Source organism: Austrofundulus limnaeus, unplaced genomic scaffold, assembly GCF_001266775.1.
Source record: "Austrofundulus limnaeus strain Quisiro unplaced genomic scaffold, Austrofundulus_limnaeus-1.0 Scaffold128, whole genome shotgun sequence".
Classification (NCBI taxonomy): Eukaryota; Metazoa; Chordata; class Actinopteri; order Cyprinodontiformes; family Rivulidae; genus Austrofundulus; species Austrofundulus limnaeus.
The window spans coordinates 1081044-1100295 of NW_013952530.1; the positions used below are offsets into that span (position 1 = coordinate 1081044).

The window sequence follows — 19252 nt, forward strand, 5'->3', positions numbered from 1 at the left end:
GCCCCCTGGTGGCTGAAGAAAAAAATCCATGTATAAGCCGCACCGGAGTATAAGCCGCATGGTTCAAAGTTCAGGAAAATGTCTTGTAGTCCGAAAAATACGGTACTCAGATATATTTTTTGTCTCATTCCCATTTCTTCTTTTTGCATTTCAAAGCTCTACTTAGAACCTTCTTAAGATCCCACAGTGAAAAATGAAATTCTTGTTATTTTTTAACTGCTCTGTAGGAATTACTCCNAATCAATTAAGAAAAAAATGATAAAACCATTATTAATACCAGTACTAAGAAAAAACATTAAAGCACATTTCAACTCTTTTTTCTTCACAGCGTTATACTTCTGGAATAAAGAGATGCAAAGGTTAATTCAATAAAACTTTGATTATATTGATTATAACCTCTTTTAAAAGATTCAATGAGATAACATATATATAGGACTTTGTCCTATTCACTTAAAGAAAAATAAAAACACTTTAAAATGATTTTCTTCTTATAAGTGTTATACTTCTGGAATAAAGAGATGCAAAGGTTAATTCAATAAAACTTTGATTATATTGATTATAACCTCTAATAAAAGATTCAATGAGATAACATATATATAGGACTTATATTCACTTAAAGAAAATAAAAACACTTTAAAATGATATTCTTCTTATAAGTGTAAAAAATAAAATCAAAGACAAAAAATTGAAATGAATATTTCACCAGGGTTACCTCTACACTAGTGTATTCATTCATTTGAAAAAGGCAATTATTGCAAATGTTTTAATCAAAACACTAAAGCTGCCTATTTCTGCACATACCACTTGGATACTAAATTTTTGGTTTGATGTGATGGGTCACATATTTACTCATGCTTCATCACAGGCCATTTACTAAACAATTTCTAAGGGTTTCTTAAACTTGCAAACAAATATGTAATAATAATCATTTTTTTGACCAACTCCAATTTCTGWTTTTTTTTTTGTAAATGTCCGACCTGATGATCCTGGTGTTCACATTTACAAAACTTCAGATTAAAAGCTGTTTGAAAAAAGGGACACAAATTCTGCATCATCTGCCAAGTCACTTTTTACAAACAGTGTTGCACAAACATGCGTTTAAAACAAGTTTGTAACCTCAGTTCCATGTTTGTGTTTTCATTCTCTCTTTGCTCTTTAGCCTGATAGAGGAGCTAAGCGTCTAAGAGAGGAGGATGGAGGAGCAGCGGGAGAAGAGGAGAACTCCAGAGGAGGGAAGCAGATAAAAGCTCTGGCAGCTAGGGAGCTGGCCAGATACCGGGAAGCTGAAGGAGGTGCTGAGGCTGAAGAACTGACTGGAGACAGAAAGATTATGTTGGATAAACTAATGGACCAGGATGAGGAGGAACCTGAGGTGGGAGAAAATCTTTACAGCTGTGCTAGTTTTGCAAAATGTGTGCTTGTAAATAGTTTCTTTGCTGAAACACAGGTAAGGTACTGGCACAACTGACGGTGTAAAGGTAACATCAAAGAGTTTCTGTGGGAGTCTCAGCCCCAGTTATGCTATTAGGTGTGTCACATTTAAAAACTGCACATCTATAATTAAGCTTTTATTATTCTACTGTTGTACCGTTTACAAAGATCCTCACTGTGAAGAGGTTCTCAGAGCAAAGAGCTGCATTGTTCAAAATGTCAGGCAGTTAAAATATCCTAACCGGTCATTATCTGTGCAGCAATTTACAGCTTTTAAGCCCTCAGGAGGTCAAATGCATTCACTTTTCTGAGAAATACACTTAGATTTCCTCTGATTTGATAAAAAAAATGTATACGCTCCATTTGTAATTAAGGTCACCCTGATGGCTCTTCGCTATTTCAACAGCTGCTTCAGTAAAACACTTTTTTCTTTCTTTTTTCTCTACTTCTTGCCTTCTGCACCAATCAAACAGGCTGAGCCGGTTGATGAGAGCTCTGTGAAGAAAATGATCCTGACYTTTGAGAAAAGGTCATACAAAAACCAGGAACTGAGGATTAAGTTTCCAGACAATCCAGAAAAGTAAGGTCATTAATGATGGTCCAGATTTTATTTTTTTATTTTTTTCACTGTTTAGATCAAGTTAACTAAAAGTGACATTTGCTCTGGTAACATTTTGATTATGAAAGAAGAAAATGTTTTTATACATTTTGGGACATGGTATAATTTTCTTTGCACATTCTTACTCTAAGAATCTGTCAGTATGAACCCAATTTGAATATAATAAAACCTGTGAATGCTAACACTGTCTAAACTTTCGTTTATTTGTGTTTTTTTCCAAACAAGATTCATGGAGTCGGAGCTGGATCTGAACGACATTATTCAAGAAATGCACGTGATCGCCACGATGCCGGATCTCTACCACCTGCTGGTGGAACTTAATGCCGTCCACTCTCTGTTAGGTCTTCTTGGTCATGAAAACACTGATATCCTTTTAGAAAGTTACTGAAGAAGTAATTGGTTTTCAACAGTATTCTCCTGTGTGTTTAGCTTTGTTGATCATGGCAGAGAATGTTCTTACTGCAGTGGATTAGAGTCATGGTGAAAAGGAATTCATCTAAACTTTTACAAATCATTTTATATTTAGCATAAAACCTAAGTGAATTTGTGTTTTGTAGATTATGTTTTTGCTGYAACAACGCTTCTTGGCAGTAATCTTATACAGGGCTGACTGGCAGMATCTARGGGTACCAGAAACTCAAAACAAGTCAATAACAGCAAAAWWARSTKKTTKGSMRRRRARRWTTKGSMAAWTTTTYMWKKKKKSMAMCCMMMMWMYYMRSYKYWMYKSYYMWYCCMMMAAWKSYTKTTCCTTACAAATGTGGCACCATTTAAAAGGGAAATCAACGTGCTTTCCAATGATRTAAGATTTATTGCCAGGAAGCATTGTTACAACAAAGAAATAATCTACCAAACATTAACTTCCTTACTTTTTGTGCTAACTTTAGTTACCATCATTTATCGTACAGGAAGCTAATGAGAAACTACAACACACAATGTATTACAATGAGTTTTTTATTTATTTTACAAAAAAAAAAGAACAAAAAGCTATTGAGTTAGGAGATAAATCTTAAGGTGGATTTGTATTTTCAAACAGTTTTTACAGCATTTCTTAAAATCTTCGTACAATATCAATTTCGATTGATTGTTTTGGGACTGTCAAAGCGCTAGGCTAGCTCAGGTGTATTTATTATCCTGAACACCAGCCACATGTTGCCATAGCTGTGGTGGACCTGCTGCAGGAGCTGACGGATATCGACACACTCCACGAGAGCGAGGAGGGCGCTGAGGTGCTCATAGATGCTCTGGTGAGTTCAAGATTTACATCAGACTTTCACATTGATGAAACTACACTTGATGGATCAATGCTTAAATTTCTGGGCTTCTGCATCTTAACTAGACAAGAAGAATCGATGACTTCATCATTTTTAATGAATACAAAGCAATACTTGTGTTAACTCTTGCTGACATTTAGATTTTTTTAGGTTTATTTTTTAATGAAGAATTCTGAAGCCAATTTTTGTCTGTAATGTTTTGATACTATGTAATGAACATTTAATCATTAGCACAATATGTATTTTATATCTCTTATTATCTAAGAACAATGTGAAATGTTCATGACTGAGATCAACCTGAATTTGTTTGAAATTTCATCAATTGTTTTGGCACCTAACCCTATAGTAATCATTGCCTCCCTTTTCTCAGTTTTTAAGTTTTCTTCGTGAACTTCTACCTGTGGTTGTCAGTTTATCATCAACTTTCTCTCTCTTCCACTTCAACCTCTCTTTTTTTCTAGTTGAGCCTATTACACTGTCTGTGAAGCAGAGAGGCACCTACATAATGTGGCATCAATATTGTTGATATCCCATTATGCTTTCTGACATTCACAGCGACACACACAAAGGTCAAACTGCAATAATGTGCAGTTAGAGCTTTTTAATGGAGGGAAGAGCTGAGGGCCTGCTTCTTCATGACTGCCACTGTGACTCTTTATCAGTGACTCTGTTGTCTTGTCTCTCGCTGCTTTCAGGGACTTATTTTTCCTMACATGTAGGATCTGTGTGGCCAAAAAAAATAGTTGTCACCTGGATTTAACTACCGTAAGCAAATAGGTACAAGCCTCCTATTGGATAATTACTGCATGGACGATTATCTTTCAGCTGGCAACAAGTTATTTAAACCCAACTGGTGTAATGAGTTGCTTCTTATTTCTTAAAGGGGCAATATTATGTGTTTCTCAGGCATACATTTAAATACTATACCATAATAAAGCATCTATGTCACCTTTAGCTGTTATTAAAAAATGCTGTTTTTATGTTTAAATAGAAAAAAACTTATCTTCTCATCACTTCCTCTTCTAAACACCTTGAAAATTGGCCTCTGTCTCTTTAAGAACCACCTTCCGCTTCCCTCCCGTAAGTTTCAGTGGGGTGGGTTGTTTCGCGCGTGCGCTATGATACAGTTTACTTGGCATCTGAAAATACATTTCCTCAAAGGTATTTTGAATCTGTAAAGAGCTTCACTGAGTGAGAAGTAGTGTTGAGAGCAGCAGACAGTTTAATTTTCACTTTCACTTTGCTCTGTTACTGCCAAGAGCCTGCAGGAGTCATGGGCGGGGTGTGTGGGGTTGGGGGGTGTGCTCCGTGATGAGGAAGTTCAGCTTAAAGACACGTCCCAGGGGCGTTTCTGGTACCAAAATGCGTTTCTGGTCCCCACCTGTTGTTTTGCTCCTCAGCATGGCTTCCTAAAAACGCTGCAGGATTTCTCAAACATGCATGAATGAGTCAGAGCAAGGCTTTGGGCATGTTTTTTTATGAGAGTATAACATTATAGCATGATATAAAACTCAAAATGTTGATTTTACATGATAATGCCCCTTTAAACAACCATGTGGAAAGACCCATCCTGTGGTCATGGATTAGAAGTCAGTCTGTTTGAGAAGGCTCAAATCATTGGCATCAAGCAGAGAAAACATCTAAGGAGATTGTAGAAAATACTAACACTGGGTTAAGAACTGTCCAACCCATTATTAAAAATGGGACCCATCGTCTTCAAGGAAGAAATGTGGCCGGAAAAAATTCCTGAACGATCAGTGATCACTTAAGTGTTTGGTAAAATTAAATYGAAGAAAAACAACAGTAGAACTCCRGGCTATGTTTAATAKTGAAAGTAAGAGCATTYYCACATGCACGATGCAAAGGGAACTCAAGGGATTGGGCTGAGCAGCTGTGTAGCCTTAAGAAAACCACTGATCAGTGAGGCTAAGCAGAATAAAGGCTTCGATTTGCTCGGGAGCATAAAGATTGGACTCTGGAGCAATGGAWGAAGGTCATGTGGTCTGATGAGTCCAGAYTGAYCCTGTTCCAGTATGATGGGCTCATCAGGGTAAGAAGAGAGGCAGRTGAAGTGATGCACCCTTCATATGTAGTGCCTACTGTACAAGGTTGCAGTTGGTCAGGTTTAGGTTGAGCAMCAGTTTGTGCTCAAAGAATGAGGTCAGCTGACTATCYGAATATACTGAATGACCAGRTTATTCCATCAGTGGATKGTTTCTGCCCTGATGGCACGGCCATATTCCAAGGTGACAATGCCAGGATTCATCGGGCTGGAATTGTGAAAGAGTCGTTCTYACACATGGAGGCTTTGCGCAGCGGTCAGACTCTACCATCATCAATGCAAGATCTTGGTGAAAAATTAATGCATCACTGGATTGTGACATTGCAGCTTTTCGAAACAATGCAACAGCAAATGAGTGTGACTTTTTCAGCTGTGAGAGGGCAGAGGGAGGAATTATGTTAATTTATGGCCCGCCGCSTCTTCAACCCGTTTATACTTAGTCAGGAAAAAGACGTGCGACTCGAGTTTTATCTTTATCTGAGGGTTTTCTTATTTTAACTACAAGCTGGCTAATGTCTAACAGGGGTAATCACAGGAAGTGGAAATAAGGTCAACAATTCTTGAAAAAAGTAGAGTTTGTGTGTTGGTGGGTTGGCTGCTTGCATGACCGTGTGTGAGATAACAGCTCAGGTGGCTTTGCAGCATTTACAGGATGAAGGCATAATATAAATGCAGCCCATTTACCATGCACTGGAGCGTCCATAACCCCAGTGTTCTTTACAGCTGCATCGCAGGGAAACAGTTTCAGGGCAGCGAGGTTGGTTGGTTGATTCCATTTGTCTCTACTGTGTTCTGTAATGCCTGCAGCCTCTCCGTCCTTGCTGCCAGAAGGCCAGGTGTTATCCTTGATAAGATAAATCAAAATGACTCWCAGCAGTCTCTGTGGCTTATAAATCTGCTTTGACTGCCCATCTTCTTTCATCTCCTATAGTACTTTCATCCAAGCCACTGGCACCCTACAATCTTTGTTTGGTTGAGCCTCCAATCTTGACTTGACTGATAACACTTGCTTCCCTTCAGAGCTTGTGTGAAAATGTCCCAAGTTTCTTCCACTTAAATGTAAATCGACAGAAAAACGAAAATATCACTTTGTTGTTCCCTAAGCTGTGTTTTTTGTCTTTATTGAGTGTCTTATAAGATATTAATAACCTGTTTGAATKTAAAGAGTGTTGGAATGAGAATTTTGCAGTTTATTTTTGGGTTATACAGATAAATCTTCAAAGTGTTGTGTAACRGTATATATGATGTGTCAGAACTAGGGGTGTCCCAATACAACTTTTTCACTATTTGTTGTGTATAGTGAGTGTTGGCCAATACCAGACCCGATACAATATCAGAACAAATCCTATGCTTTTATTACTTTTTTTGTAGTGTGGAATCTTAAAAAGACGTGATCAAGTCAAGCAGGGAACAATAGTCAACAACAGTTGGTATGAGAAAGACTGGTCCCATTTATCATTAACCAAAGGGTTACATAATTGTTTAATTTAAGCATAAGAATATTGCACAATTAAATACAATAAATAAATAATAAAACAGAAGACCATGAAAATTACCTTAATATATCCAATAAAAACAAAATATACTTTTAAACTCTAAAATAACTATTCAAGGTCACTTATCACTTTTTTCTTCCATACGTTTTTCAGCATCTAACTCGTTCCACAATTTTTATGCTATTTCAACAATTCATATATCAAAACGTTCAGCTCATTCATGTGAGGGGTGCTATGACTTTTGGTATTTCAGCTTTTTATACTTTTTTTAGCTTTTTCAATTTTTTTAGACACTTTTTGCCATTGAAAATGAATGGAGTTATTTTCAACATCCTTAAAGTCCTTTAAAATGTTTCTAAATCTTCACAGCACTATACACATTTTGTTCTGGTTCTGCTCTTTTTCACTTTCTTGTGCTAATTTTAGCTACTTTATTGCTAATTTTAGGCTTTTTCTGCTAWTTCAGCTAGAATTCTGCATTTTCCTGCTATTCTTTTGTGTTTTTCTGCTTTTAATGCTTTTTTCTGCTACCATGTTATTTWTGYTTTTTACAGATGTTTTCAGCTATATTTAGCTATTTTAGCTTAGCYGTTTTCTGTTTTTAACTAGWTTTGYGCAATGTGCTAATTTTTACTGTTTTTCTGCAAAGTTATGCATTTTTGCTTCWTTCAGCTTTTCAAAGTAAAGTGTTAAAACAAAGTATAAATAGTTTTCCTRTTAAATATTTTCAGCTCAATTTYAGCAGCTTTCAGCTTACATTTTAAGCGTGAAGAATTCACTCTAGCATTTTCACAGGAAATGCAATTTCTCTAGTTTATTCTTGATCCAAGCACYGCTGCATAGAAATCCTGAGCAGACTATGGATGGACCGCTTATATCGGAGCGATTATATCTGAGATTTTAGATGCAGGCCGATATAATCCRMTATTTTTATTTTTTGGYAATTATCAGACCGATAATCGATATTGATATCGGATCAGGACAGCCTTAGTCAGAACTGACTAACTGACTCATCTTTGTTTGCAGTTGGAGGGACAGGTGGTGGCCTTGTTGGTACAGAATATGGAGCGGCTGGATGAACAAGTGAAAGAAGAGGCTGATGGYATCCATAACACACTGGGTAAGAAGACATCAAAATGGGGAGAATTATCTCTCTGTGTTAATAACAAATAAAATGCCATCGTGCACCAAAATTAGCACTACATAATGTAGTGTCTTTGTACCCAATCGTTGGGCTGCATTCAGATCCAGCAATGTTTAAAATTGCAAAGCGTGAATTGTCAACCAAATTTCTGCAGTGTTTGTGATCACAGCTCCATAGCCTGAAACAAATGGACTTAAATATTTAAAGAAGGAAAACACTAGTTAGAGCCATTTCCTTGTCAMCTATCCAATATATGCAAAACATGTCTGAATGAAAGTGTTGAAATTGTCATGTTGTTTCCAAACATTGCTCCTGTTTTACACTGGCTTCTGTGATRGACCCACAAAGCTGGTGCCAGAGATGAAATATGGAACGGTTGTTTTGACAGAGCCTGTTTCTGTCCTGTGGCTGCAGCCTTTCTGTGTAAATGCACAATGCCATATATWTTTTTTAACATTCTAGATGTTTTTTTTCTCTCTCTGCATGTTAAATATTTTATGTCAGACTACATTATGCACAGTACTGCAGTGGTTAGCACTGTAGCTTCTGCAAGATGGGTTCTGGTTTGAATCTATTTGGCTGAGTCCTTTTTTTGTTTTTGTAGAGACTGCATGTGTGGGTGTTAGTATGTGGCTGCTCCACACCACAGCTGTTTGTATTACTTCAGTCAGAAGCCTATGGTTTGATCAAATGCAACATAGTTATTAAAAAAGAATACACAACAAAATTTTAAATCATTAAGAAATGAATGACAAAGTAAAGAAAATAAAAATAACTACAATTCACGCTGTTGATTCATAAGATCTCACTTGGCTATGCAAATAAAAAGACATGAATTTACGTAATTATTTATCTTTGTTTTGTCATGCGGCCTCCTCTCTGCTAGAATAGTCAGTGCATATCCAGCAAAAAAGTATATGCTGTGGAGAACATTATGGACATAATTTACTGTAAACAGCTAGGGCTGTGTATTGAAATGATGCATATCACAATATATGGCGATATATTGTGATACTGTMAGCAAGGTGATAYATTACCATTTTTTCCCTCGAAGTCTTATTTTAAAAAACTCAGTATAAAGAGCACACCATGCATTATATGTAGGGATGYACGATATATCAGTATTGATATCGGTATCGGCCAATTTTGGTMATTTTTTAGARTATCGGTATCAGTCCGATATGTAAAACTGGGCCGATATTAACATCCGATATTGATTTCCCACTTTTTAKCTTTGTGTTTCTGTTCTGGGAGGGGAGATGGTTGGTTGAGCTGCATCTGTTTGATCATGATAGTGATATTGATGCACCACAGTCAGGAATAACTGAAGTAGAGCCTTGTCACAGGTCTGGTCATTTTACTGTATCAAAAAAGACCCATGTGTGTGTGTGCTTATACGTATGTATATAATTTGTGTGTTTGTGTAATATCTGTAAATATTGGTTTTCGGCCATTACAGCAGTAATTATATCAGATACCGATATCGGCTGAGATTTTCATATCGGTGCATCCCTAATTACATGCATATAATTTGCTTAAATTCAGTTTATCTTTTTGCAATCAGAAAAACACAAAAAATCGAAACCGTATCAGGAAATTAAACATTGCAATATTTCGGTGTGTGGATATTTTCATCCTCCTCTGTAAACAGGTGGTTTCCTGACACTGCAGGCAGTTCTTTACATAAACAAGCTGTGCTCTAATGGATTTGTTTAGCATTTAGCTGATTATTTGTCATCTATTTTGGAAATAAGTTGTGTTTTACCCCTCAGAGAAGAAAGGGTTATGACAGGGCTGCCAATGTATCGCAAAAATATTGTCTTCGCAGTATCAGTGTACGCAATATTCATATCGCAAAAGGGTGTTTGGAGTGCAATAATTGTATTTAAAGAGTTTTGAAGTTGTGTTTTTCAATTTCAGTATTTGTCCAGTAGGACAGAGTTTCTTGGCATCAAAAGCTCACACAAGACACAACTGAATTTGCCAGAAATGCTAAAGGTTACATAGAGTAGGAAGTACAGATTAAGCATATTGCACTTGATATCGGCTTCGCAGTATTTGCAAATATTATCATTATTGCAAGATTGTCGAATATGGCGCAGCCCTAGTTGGTTGAGTTTTGGTTTTGTTTTACAATGTGGGGAAAAGCCACTAGAAGCAGCAAATCAAGCACCAGAAGAGGAGTTTAGGATAAATTTAATATTGCAAAACCATTTTTTTTTACCTGTCAGTTGCTGCCAACATAAGCTTCAACACTCAACTGAAAGGAAAGTAAAAGTTTTAGCCAAGCATAACTTAAACCGATGTTTGGTTGCTGGTGCTTTTGACAGTGTTAAAGGTATAGCAGAGAGAAAAAAAACAAACAAACTAGCAGATGGTTTGAAAAGTCTTGGCCTCCGTATTTAGCCCTACATAAATCAGACTTTTCTGCCTCTCAGCTCTTTTTGTGTTGAATGACTCTGTTGAGATGATTTCTCTTTCTTTGTTGCCAGATTGAGGCCGAGTGTCAGGAGGGTTGTTTAGGTGTGTGTTTTTGGCTCTGTGTGTGAGACTCACATCGTTGGCACAACACTGGTGCATCCCTCTGAAGTTTGTGTGTGTGTGTGTGTGTGTGTGTGTGTGTGTGTGTGTATGAGAGAGAGAGAGGGAGTTATCAAGGGAGCTCTCCAAGCTTGAATAAGCCTTTTGTCTGCCTTGGCTGCTTTCTGTTCTGGGGCTGCTGTCCTCCAGGATGCTGTCTGTCTGTCTGTCTGCTCTGTTTGCATCCCTGATAAAGGCCCTTCGTTTTTCTCCTCCTCCTCCTAGTTTTGTTTTTCCATCATTTCTCTATCATCTGCAGCCCATACAGCCAGATGTTTTGTTTCATGTCATCTATCTTACCTCACACCTTCTTATTATTCTTCTTTTTTTTTAATAATCTTGGTATCAGTTTCTGAGGTCCYTCATTTTTGCATCTTTCATCTCTGACTTGTCTTCCCACCTGTTTTCCCTCCCCTTCACTTTTCTTCTGCCCTCATTTCTGAGTTTTCCTCTCCCCTCTCGTTTTATCTCATAACGTCTCCTTTTCCTCTTCTGCTTCAGTCTGCTCTGATGGAGACGTGAATTGCAGAGACAGCTTTCTAATGATAACTGTAAAACAACAAAAGAAGGTTAAAATCAAGCTGCTCAATTTTTTAAAGCTTGCCATTGTTGTTCAAAGGGAAGTTTTGACTGATGAAGGGTTTTAATATTCGCTTTTGATTAAAACGAGCTATAATAAAGTATTCTAGTGTGCTATGGCACACATGAAACCTTTTGTTTGTGCTTGTTAAATAAAGAATAAGAGACAGAAAAAGACACTAGAATGYCTGGATTGTTCACCAGATCATTATTGATTTGTTATTCCAGATTCCAGTTTCTCTTCTCTAATCTTCGTCACCTCTTGTTAACAAGCGTTGAAGCACGTTCTCAAAAAGTGTTTTGATCCAAACTGATTCAACACCATGAAGGATTTTTACTCAAAGATTATTTTGTCAGCTGATCCAGTTYCAGCATTCGAAGGCAGATGTTGAATTTTTGATATYGTCTGTYTTTTGCAGCTATAATAGAGAATATGGCTGAGTTTAGGCCCGGCCTGTGCACTGAAGCTGCTCAGCAAGGACTCATGCAGTGGCTGCTGAAGAGGATCAAGGTAAAAACCAGGGTGTTTGCTGTGGTTTGAGTGATTTAGAGCAGGAGTCCTCCAACATTTTCATGCTGTTCCCCCAACAGCATTAGCTTCTGACTGGGAATCCCCTCCCTTGCAAACCTACAAACAGTGCTACAAAATATGTAAAGAAACATCAACTTTTAGAATGTTTTTTTTCACTTTTATTCCATTTTGAACAATTATTATATTTGTTTTGTATAATTTTATTTTATGAACAAACATGCTTTAAACCAGGGGTTCTTAACCTTTTGACCTCAGGGCCCAATTTGTTGAACATAAAGTGACACAAGGCCCAGTCAGACATTACCAATGTACTGATCAAAATGATAATTATTCTAAATCTTGGTTTAATTTGTATTGTTTTGCATTTTATCTAAATTAAATACACTTAAGGTTTGCAAGTAAAACTCCTGTCAAATAAATACAAGACATGRTTATGACAAACATTTGTTTATATTGTAACCTGCCCATAACAATTATTTGAACAAATACAACAGTCAAACAGACCACTCGGGCTTATCAACACAATATATATATATTTAATAAACAATAACAAAAATAGACAATTCAATAAATAAAATTGTGAGCATAAAATAAATATATTCAAAATGTTTAATGTAAATGTTTCAAATTAAAAGAAAAAAGTCAAAATAAATTTGAAGTACAAATGAAAATAAAGCCTTTTTAAACTTTTACATGGTAGAACCAGAAGCCGATCATCTTAAGGACAATAACAATAACAACAGCTTTTTGACAAGCTTAAAGTTTCTTTAAAATAGCAACATCAAAATGTTTAAAAATAAACTACGAAAATTAATTTGATAAAGTGCAAATTAAAATACAGTTGTATCTGCAATTGTATTTGATAATCTTTGAACTTGTAAAGTATTGCATGGTAGAACCAGAAGCTGCGCTTCATATTAGTGACAAACTTTGGCATTTTTTTGACGGGTTGCCTTCATTTTTGCTTCTACTTTTCAATTAAAATAGGTTTCCATTCTCGGCAGGTTTCTAAGGTTCTTCTATGTATTAAAAAAGTTGTTAAACATCTGAGTGGCACACTACCGCTACTAGTGGTGAGAAAATGTATTGCACCTTATTCAAAATCAATCCAGTCCTGTGGCCCTCTGCGACCCAAAGTTAAAAACTGATATTCTTCTGAGGCTCTCAAGGTGGCACGGCCCATGGTTTTAGAATCTCTGCTTTAAACACTATTATATTCTCACTGGAAAAAACAACTTTTCAACAAACAGTTGATAATAAGAACAGAACAAAAAAAAAACAACATCTTAAGCTCTTTTAACATTTCAATATATTATTATAAATTATACTTGAAATTGATCATGAAAAATAGATTTGATTTTATAATTATTTAAAACATTTATTAGATTAGATTTTTTAATTTTTGCATTTTTTTTCTTATCTTCCCTCCAGCTTTCTGAGACGCATCACTTTGAAAAACACTGGTTTAGAGAATAAGACCAGTTAATAGGTCAGTTAACCAGTGTTTTATAGCTTTAAAGTCACTGTTGTCTAATACTAACATATTTATCTTTTCAAAAATTACCATTATAAAATAAATAATATTACCTTTTATATAACCTAAAATGTAGTGTGGTATTTCACATAAACCAGTTTATTTGATCAGTTGTAAATGTGCATGCAATGATTCTTTCTGAAAGTTTCATAAACATGTGTCCAGTGGTTAATATGGTATTTTGCTAACAGAAAAATAGGGTCGTCTCCAAACAGTTATTGCCAAAGTATTATTAAAAAATACTGCACGGTGCGTAGTGTTCGTTTTGAATACAGTAAATGAGGATTCAAATATATTTAGAAATGCTCTTCACTTTTGCACACGGCACAAGGCAGAATCGRCACAAGCCAGATTCCTGCTTGAAGTTACAAAATGCAGATTTTCTTCTAGAATACATAGTGGTTTTGTAATTCTCAAGAGACCAGAGTTTCACAGGATAAGTGGTAATTGGACTTTGCTCTCCTTCCCTTTCAGGCAAAGATGCCGTTTGATGCTAACAAGCTGTACTGCAGTGAAATCCTGGCCATCTTGCTGCAGAATAACGACAGTAAGTGTCCCTCAGTAAACGTGGGTTCAGATATTCTTTTATTTTCTTTATTCATCTCCTTTCTTAAGTTTCTTCCTAACTTGAGTTGTATTCTCTATTATCATTGCTTTGTTTTCTCTTTTTTCTTCATCACATGGATCTGTTACTACACTTCTTATTTATTCCTGCTTTCCTTTCCTTTCCTTTCCTTTCCTTTCCTTTCCTTTCCTTTCCTTTCCTTTCCTTTCCTTTCCTTTCCTTTCTTAATTTTTTTGTTTCCACTGTCTCGTCTCTAAGGGTATTTGCTGTCATTTCCCCTCCTTTCTCTCCCAGACTAAAAGGCAGTAAAATCAGATAGCCACAGGACTAACAGACCTTTGGACAGGTTGTTATTAATGCCACAAACCACATTGATATGCAGTTGGAGTCATTTCTCATTTTTCAAAATTTCCTCTACCCTTCACTAGTGCTGTCTCCTTTATGCAGTCCAGCCACCTCCAAGAATATCAATATCCCCCCCACCAAAAAAAAAATATATATACATATATATTTATTACTAAACGAGGACGTATGCTGTCACAGATAATATCCCACGAATAATATTGTCCGTTGTTTTAAGGTAAGAAAAAGGCAAATTACCCAATTATCATAAAAAGTGGCGCTCCCTGAAGTCCTAATTTGCATGCAATTATTTCGTCTTGCTGTTGGATTTGACATAAAGCACAGATTTGAAAGGTAAAATGAGCAACTTTATCATCAGCAGAGGTATTCTGTGCAAAAAAATCAGTCTACATGAATTAAACTGAAATAATGAATACTTTTAGTTATAACTCTTGATCACCTTCATGTTCTATGATGATTATATGCATTTAAATCATGTCCTTTTTGTCCTCAGTTCTTATTTGTGTGAGCTAAAGCTAAAACTTCTGCCCTTTTTTCACAAGCCAGTTTCAGCTTCTTTTAATGATTATTTGCAAAGTCATTCAGCRTAGAAAAGCTATTGCTTTCTGAGTTAGACCTGGAACCCTCCTTCATTATTTCTCTCTGATTTGCCCAAACGTCTAAACATAATTTTTCTATTGTTGTATTTATTCAACGTTTTGTGGTTCTTTTTAACTCTTTTTTTTTCTTTTTCCACAGCTACTAGAGAATTACTGGGTGAAATGGATGGCATTGATGTGTTACTGCAGCAGCTATCTGTAAGATCTAGCTTTTTGTTGTTTGTTTGTGTGTGTTTTTCTTTGTCCTGCCTGCTAACCTTCAAACACCATCAACACTTTTATTTTTCAGACATGAGTAAACTGCGTGCCTGTATGCAAGTGTCAGTTTAATGTGCAGTCAACTTTGACTTATGTGACTTTATTATTAATAATTACCAAAAGTCTTTTTTACAAAGCTTTTTCTGTTTTTCAGCCTCAGCATGTCTCAAATTGCATTAAATTTACCAACTTAAGATAAAAAATGTAAAGAATCGTAGCTGCACMTTTTGTCTTAGTGCTTTTTGCTCTTTCCCCTTTTTTCCCCCCACAGGTGTTCAAACGTCACAACCCAAACACAGCTGAGGAGCAGGAGATGATGGAGAACCTGTTCGACGCTCTGTGTTCCTGCCTGATGCTGTCCTCCAATCGGGACCGCTTCCTCAAAGGAGAGGGGCTTCAGCTGATGAATCTCATGCTCAGGTAAAGATTTAATCTCCTGGAAATGGTGGGAGGAAGAAACACTTTAACCTTCCTGAACTGTGGATAGTTGCAAAACTGTTTGGCTGACCGTCCATTACTTTGATGTAGATTAAATATAATCTCATATTCATGGACTTGATAGCTTTTCCCAGATTACCTTTTTCCTAATCTTTAGTGCTTACCTAAAATAACAAACAGAAGTTGAATTGACTGACTTTCAGCTTTCTTCATGCCATTTTCTTAGTTAAAGATGAGTTGTTTAAGGGACTGTCTGTCACACAGCTGTGATTCACTCACACAGCCTTGCATTACTTGTTTTTGTCTCAAACTACAGATTGCACATAAAAATGAAAAGAAGCTTGTTTTGTCTTTTTAGTAGGCAGCTTTAATTATTCTCCAGCTGCCAATTTTGATGTCTTTTGCTAGTCTATTGCCATCTAGTATGTTATTAAATTCACATTTCTTTTCTAATTCTAAAAAGAAATTACAGAGATAAATAGTTGCAATTTCACTTTTTAATATCTTACAGTTTCAGCAATTTAATCAGCATGTTTGGTGGAAGTAAAAATATTAAAATAAAATGGCAAACTGATATTTTAAACGCTGCAGCTTATTTTTTGTTACAGAATAAAGCAGATCTTCAGGTTTGACAGGAGTAAAAACGTCCTCTTTATCAGGAGACGTGGAGAAATAGGAGATTTGAAAAAGGACAAATTGACATTTTCTGTTTTTAGCAGCATTTTTAAATGAGCATTTATGCCTAAATTTAGATAGTTGTATTTGGTACTCATTTATGAAACATAAAAACTAAAATAAGTCACTTTTGTTTGCCACACCTTTAGATTTTGTACCCATAACAGGGCTATTCAACTTAACTCTAAGTTCTTTTAGTTAAACATAGACATGTCTGGTATCTACAGAAACATCAGAATCTTAGCCAGAAGCTGGTAAAAAAACATTTCTATGAACATCCAAGACACTTAAAACTACAAGCAGTTTAAGAYAAAACTATGAAAGTGAAAATAAAATTGGTTTGTCAGAGATGTCAGAATATTTACGTTAAATAGGAGGCATAATGTGTTCTTTTTGTTTTTGGTATTGTTTAATTATCAATTTTATAGGGTTCTGTTAGTTGTATTCATGATTAAATACAGCAAAATAAACAATTTCAAAGGTAACAGATCTTTATAATACTTGGTTTATTTACATAATAATTTTAATTGCTGGATGTTTGGCCCCTTAGTTGTTGACCTGCAGTAACTGTGGCCCCCGAGCATTTTAATTGAATAGCCCTGACCTATAAGATAATATTTTTTGCAGTGCCACAATTACCTGGGCACAGGTTGTTCTTAATGCTGAAGTCTGGACTCGACCCTGGGTCGAGAAACTCCAAGTAGTGAGTTGTGAGATGATCTTCAGACTCTTAATTTATTGTAAAATGACTGGTAATTGTGGATTTATCCTGTCCCAAGAATCAACAGTAGTCATGCAGAGATTTAAAAAGAAAAAAACTTAGTTGAAGCTGTTTGCGCTGTCATTATTGTCTAGTTTAATTGGCTTATTAGCAATGTTTGTATACTTTAATTAGCAGTGATCTGGTCATAAGGCTCTGCTTCTGTTATTCTGTGGGTTGGAAGCTGAAAAGTTTTAGAACCATTTATATAAACAGTGTCATCGAATCCGTTTGTTAAAGAAAAATCTTTAGTTTCCAGATTAAAGAAACTGCACGGTGTGTTAAACTACATTGTACAATACAAAGTCATCAGGTATAGATGAACCAAAACCAAATATTTCAGCTATTAATGAAAGAAAAAAACATTTTTGTATGTAGAAGTTTATTTCAGATGTTTCTTTCTTTATTTCTTTGGTTCTTACCTAACTCTGCACAGCTACCTGCTCCGCTGCCTTGTGAGGTTGCCAGATTCCTCCAGTCAGTCAGTAGTTGGTTGAAGTGCAGCAGAGCACACATCTGACCTTAAAGAGTCATAAAGACACATCACATGCATTTATGAAACCTTCACAGCTTCTGCGCTCGAGCACTGACAATCACATCACTGGACACACAGATTTAAGGCTCCAATCAATATCTCATTATTGCAATGAAAAAAAAACTTTTTCTGCTAAATCGTTCTCCAGAGAAAGGCTGAAAGAGTCTGAATAAAAGGACAGCAAAGGGAAAAAAGCAATATTCATGTATATATCTTTTTTTTTTAAATATATTTTTTCTTTAGCAAAGAAAGAAACTGCCATTGTGATTTTTAGAAAAACAGTTCAATGAATGAAGGCTGTTTGGAACAACAAGCAGGGAGATGTCTGCATCATTAAGCAAAACGGTTTGTATTTGTTGAAGCAGACACAAGAGAAGCAGCCCAAACCATTTTTTTTTTCCACCTTTTTTAATTGTTTAAAAAAAAACCCAACAAAACTGTGGAAAACAAAGTAACACTACATTTAAAACTTAATTAATAAGCTTTTTTTAAGTTTGTATCTTAAATAACATTAAAATATATTAAGACAAGATGGTTTTAGAACCAAATAAATATTTTTTAACATTTAAAAAGTTAAACTCCTGTTCAGGTCCACAATGTCCTAAAACTCACGGCAATGACGAATGAAAACTATTTTAAACTTGATCTGGATAAGTCTGTTTTTGTATTTCAAAGTGTACTCCGGTAGTGGTGTATGATGTACGCTGAGGTTGGGGAAATAAAAAATGTACATGGCCTAGAAGACGTGCACATAAAAAAAGGCTGTGATTTTCAAAACTGGCTTCTCAAAGTCCAGTCACGTGTCTTGCTGGTCGGTTGGTCACAAATTCTTAGGAAACAGTGGGACCGTAATGAAAAACTTACCTTTTGTTGTTTTTAAACTGCCACGCTGTATTTCGTTTTAAATACGTATTTGACACGATCTGGTATGACGTCTGAATGCTTTGAATAGAATAATCAGCTCTTGAACCGGGATCAGCAATCTTGTAGTGTCGTCTAGAGCAGTGGTTCCCAAACGTTTCAGCTTTTGACCCACAAACYACCAGCAGCAGAGACCTGAGCCCCCAGCTGTTGTTGGTTGATGAACATTGTTTTCACGTCAAATAAACAAGAGCATAGTAACACTATTTATTATGCTATTTTTGTCCATTTTAGTTACACTAACTTTAGTCTTTTGTAACAACAAAGGCAAAAAAAATTATTGTTAGTTGTAATTTTTTAGTGTAATTAATTCAGAAAATCTTTTCAGGACCCCACCTTGATGTCTCAGGACCCCACTGTGGGTCCCGACCCCAACTTAGGGAAGGGAAACTAGAACTGAGCGGAACTGCATAGGAAGGCAAGGGCCAGGCTAGAAGAGGTGATACAGGGCTCTAGAGTGCGACCAATTTCCTAATAGTGCGACTAAAAAAAAAGTCCGGTCACACTGGTGCGACCGAGGGGGAGGGGGAGCGGTCGCCCGCTGAAAGTAAAAGTTTTCATCATGTTCCATAAAAAATAATCCAGCAGTATCAATGGGTCGYCCGCCGACAGTCTCATCTCTCCTAATAACACTGCGCTCTGCTTGCGGGCTCCGCTCCACACCTCCCGCGCACACACATTTGTTGTTCTATCCTCATAGGGACTTTGCATTGGCTTCCACTCATTTCCCCGTCAATTCTAAAGCCAACCATAACCTCCCAGGTAGGCTACACACCTGACCCAAACCCTAACCTCACCAGGCTGTGTACCGGGGAAATGGTCAATAATTGTCCCCACAATGAAACAAAAATCTGTACACACACACACACACACACACACACACACAC

General features: G+C 36.3%; 1 protein-coding gene across 2 annotated transcripts in view; it reads left to right on the top strand.

Moving 5' to 3' along the window:
- ctnnbl1 (catenin, beta like 1) overlaps positions 1-19252 on the top strand; it is a 63687-nt gene that overhangs the window by 3553 nt on the left and 40882 nt on the right. For both annotated transcript variants that reach the window (XM_014015368.1, XM_014015369.1), the window contains exons 2-10: positions 1160-1372; positions 1905-2011; positions 2276-2415; positions 3200-3297; positions 7909-8002; positions 11605-11696; positions 13726-13798; positions 14918-14976; positions 15308-15456. In XM_014015368.1, coding sequence (XP_013870822.1) covers positions 1160-1372; positions 1905-2011; positions 2276-2415; positions 3200-3297; positions 7909-8002; positions 11605-11696; positions 13726-13798; positions 14918-14976; positions 15308-15456 — 1025 coding nt within the window. The remainder of the gene's footprint in view (positions 1-1159; positions 1373-1904; positions 2012-2275; positions 2416-3199; positions 3298-7908; positions 8003-11604; positions 11697-13725; positions 13799-14917; positions 14977-15307; positions 15457-19252) is intronic.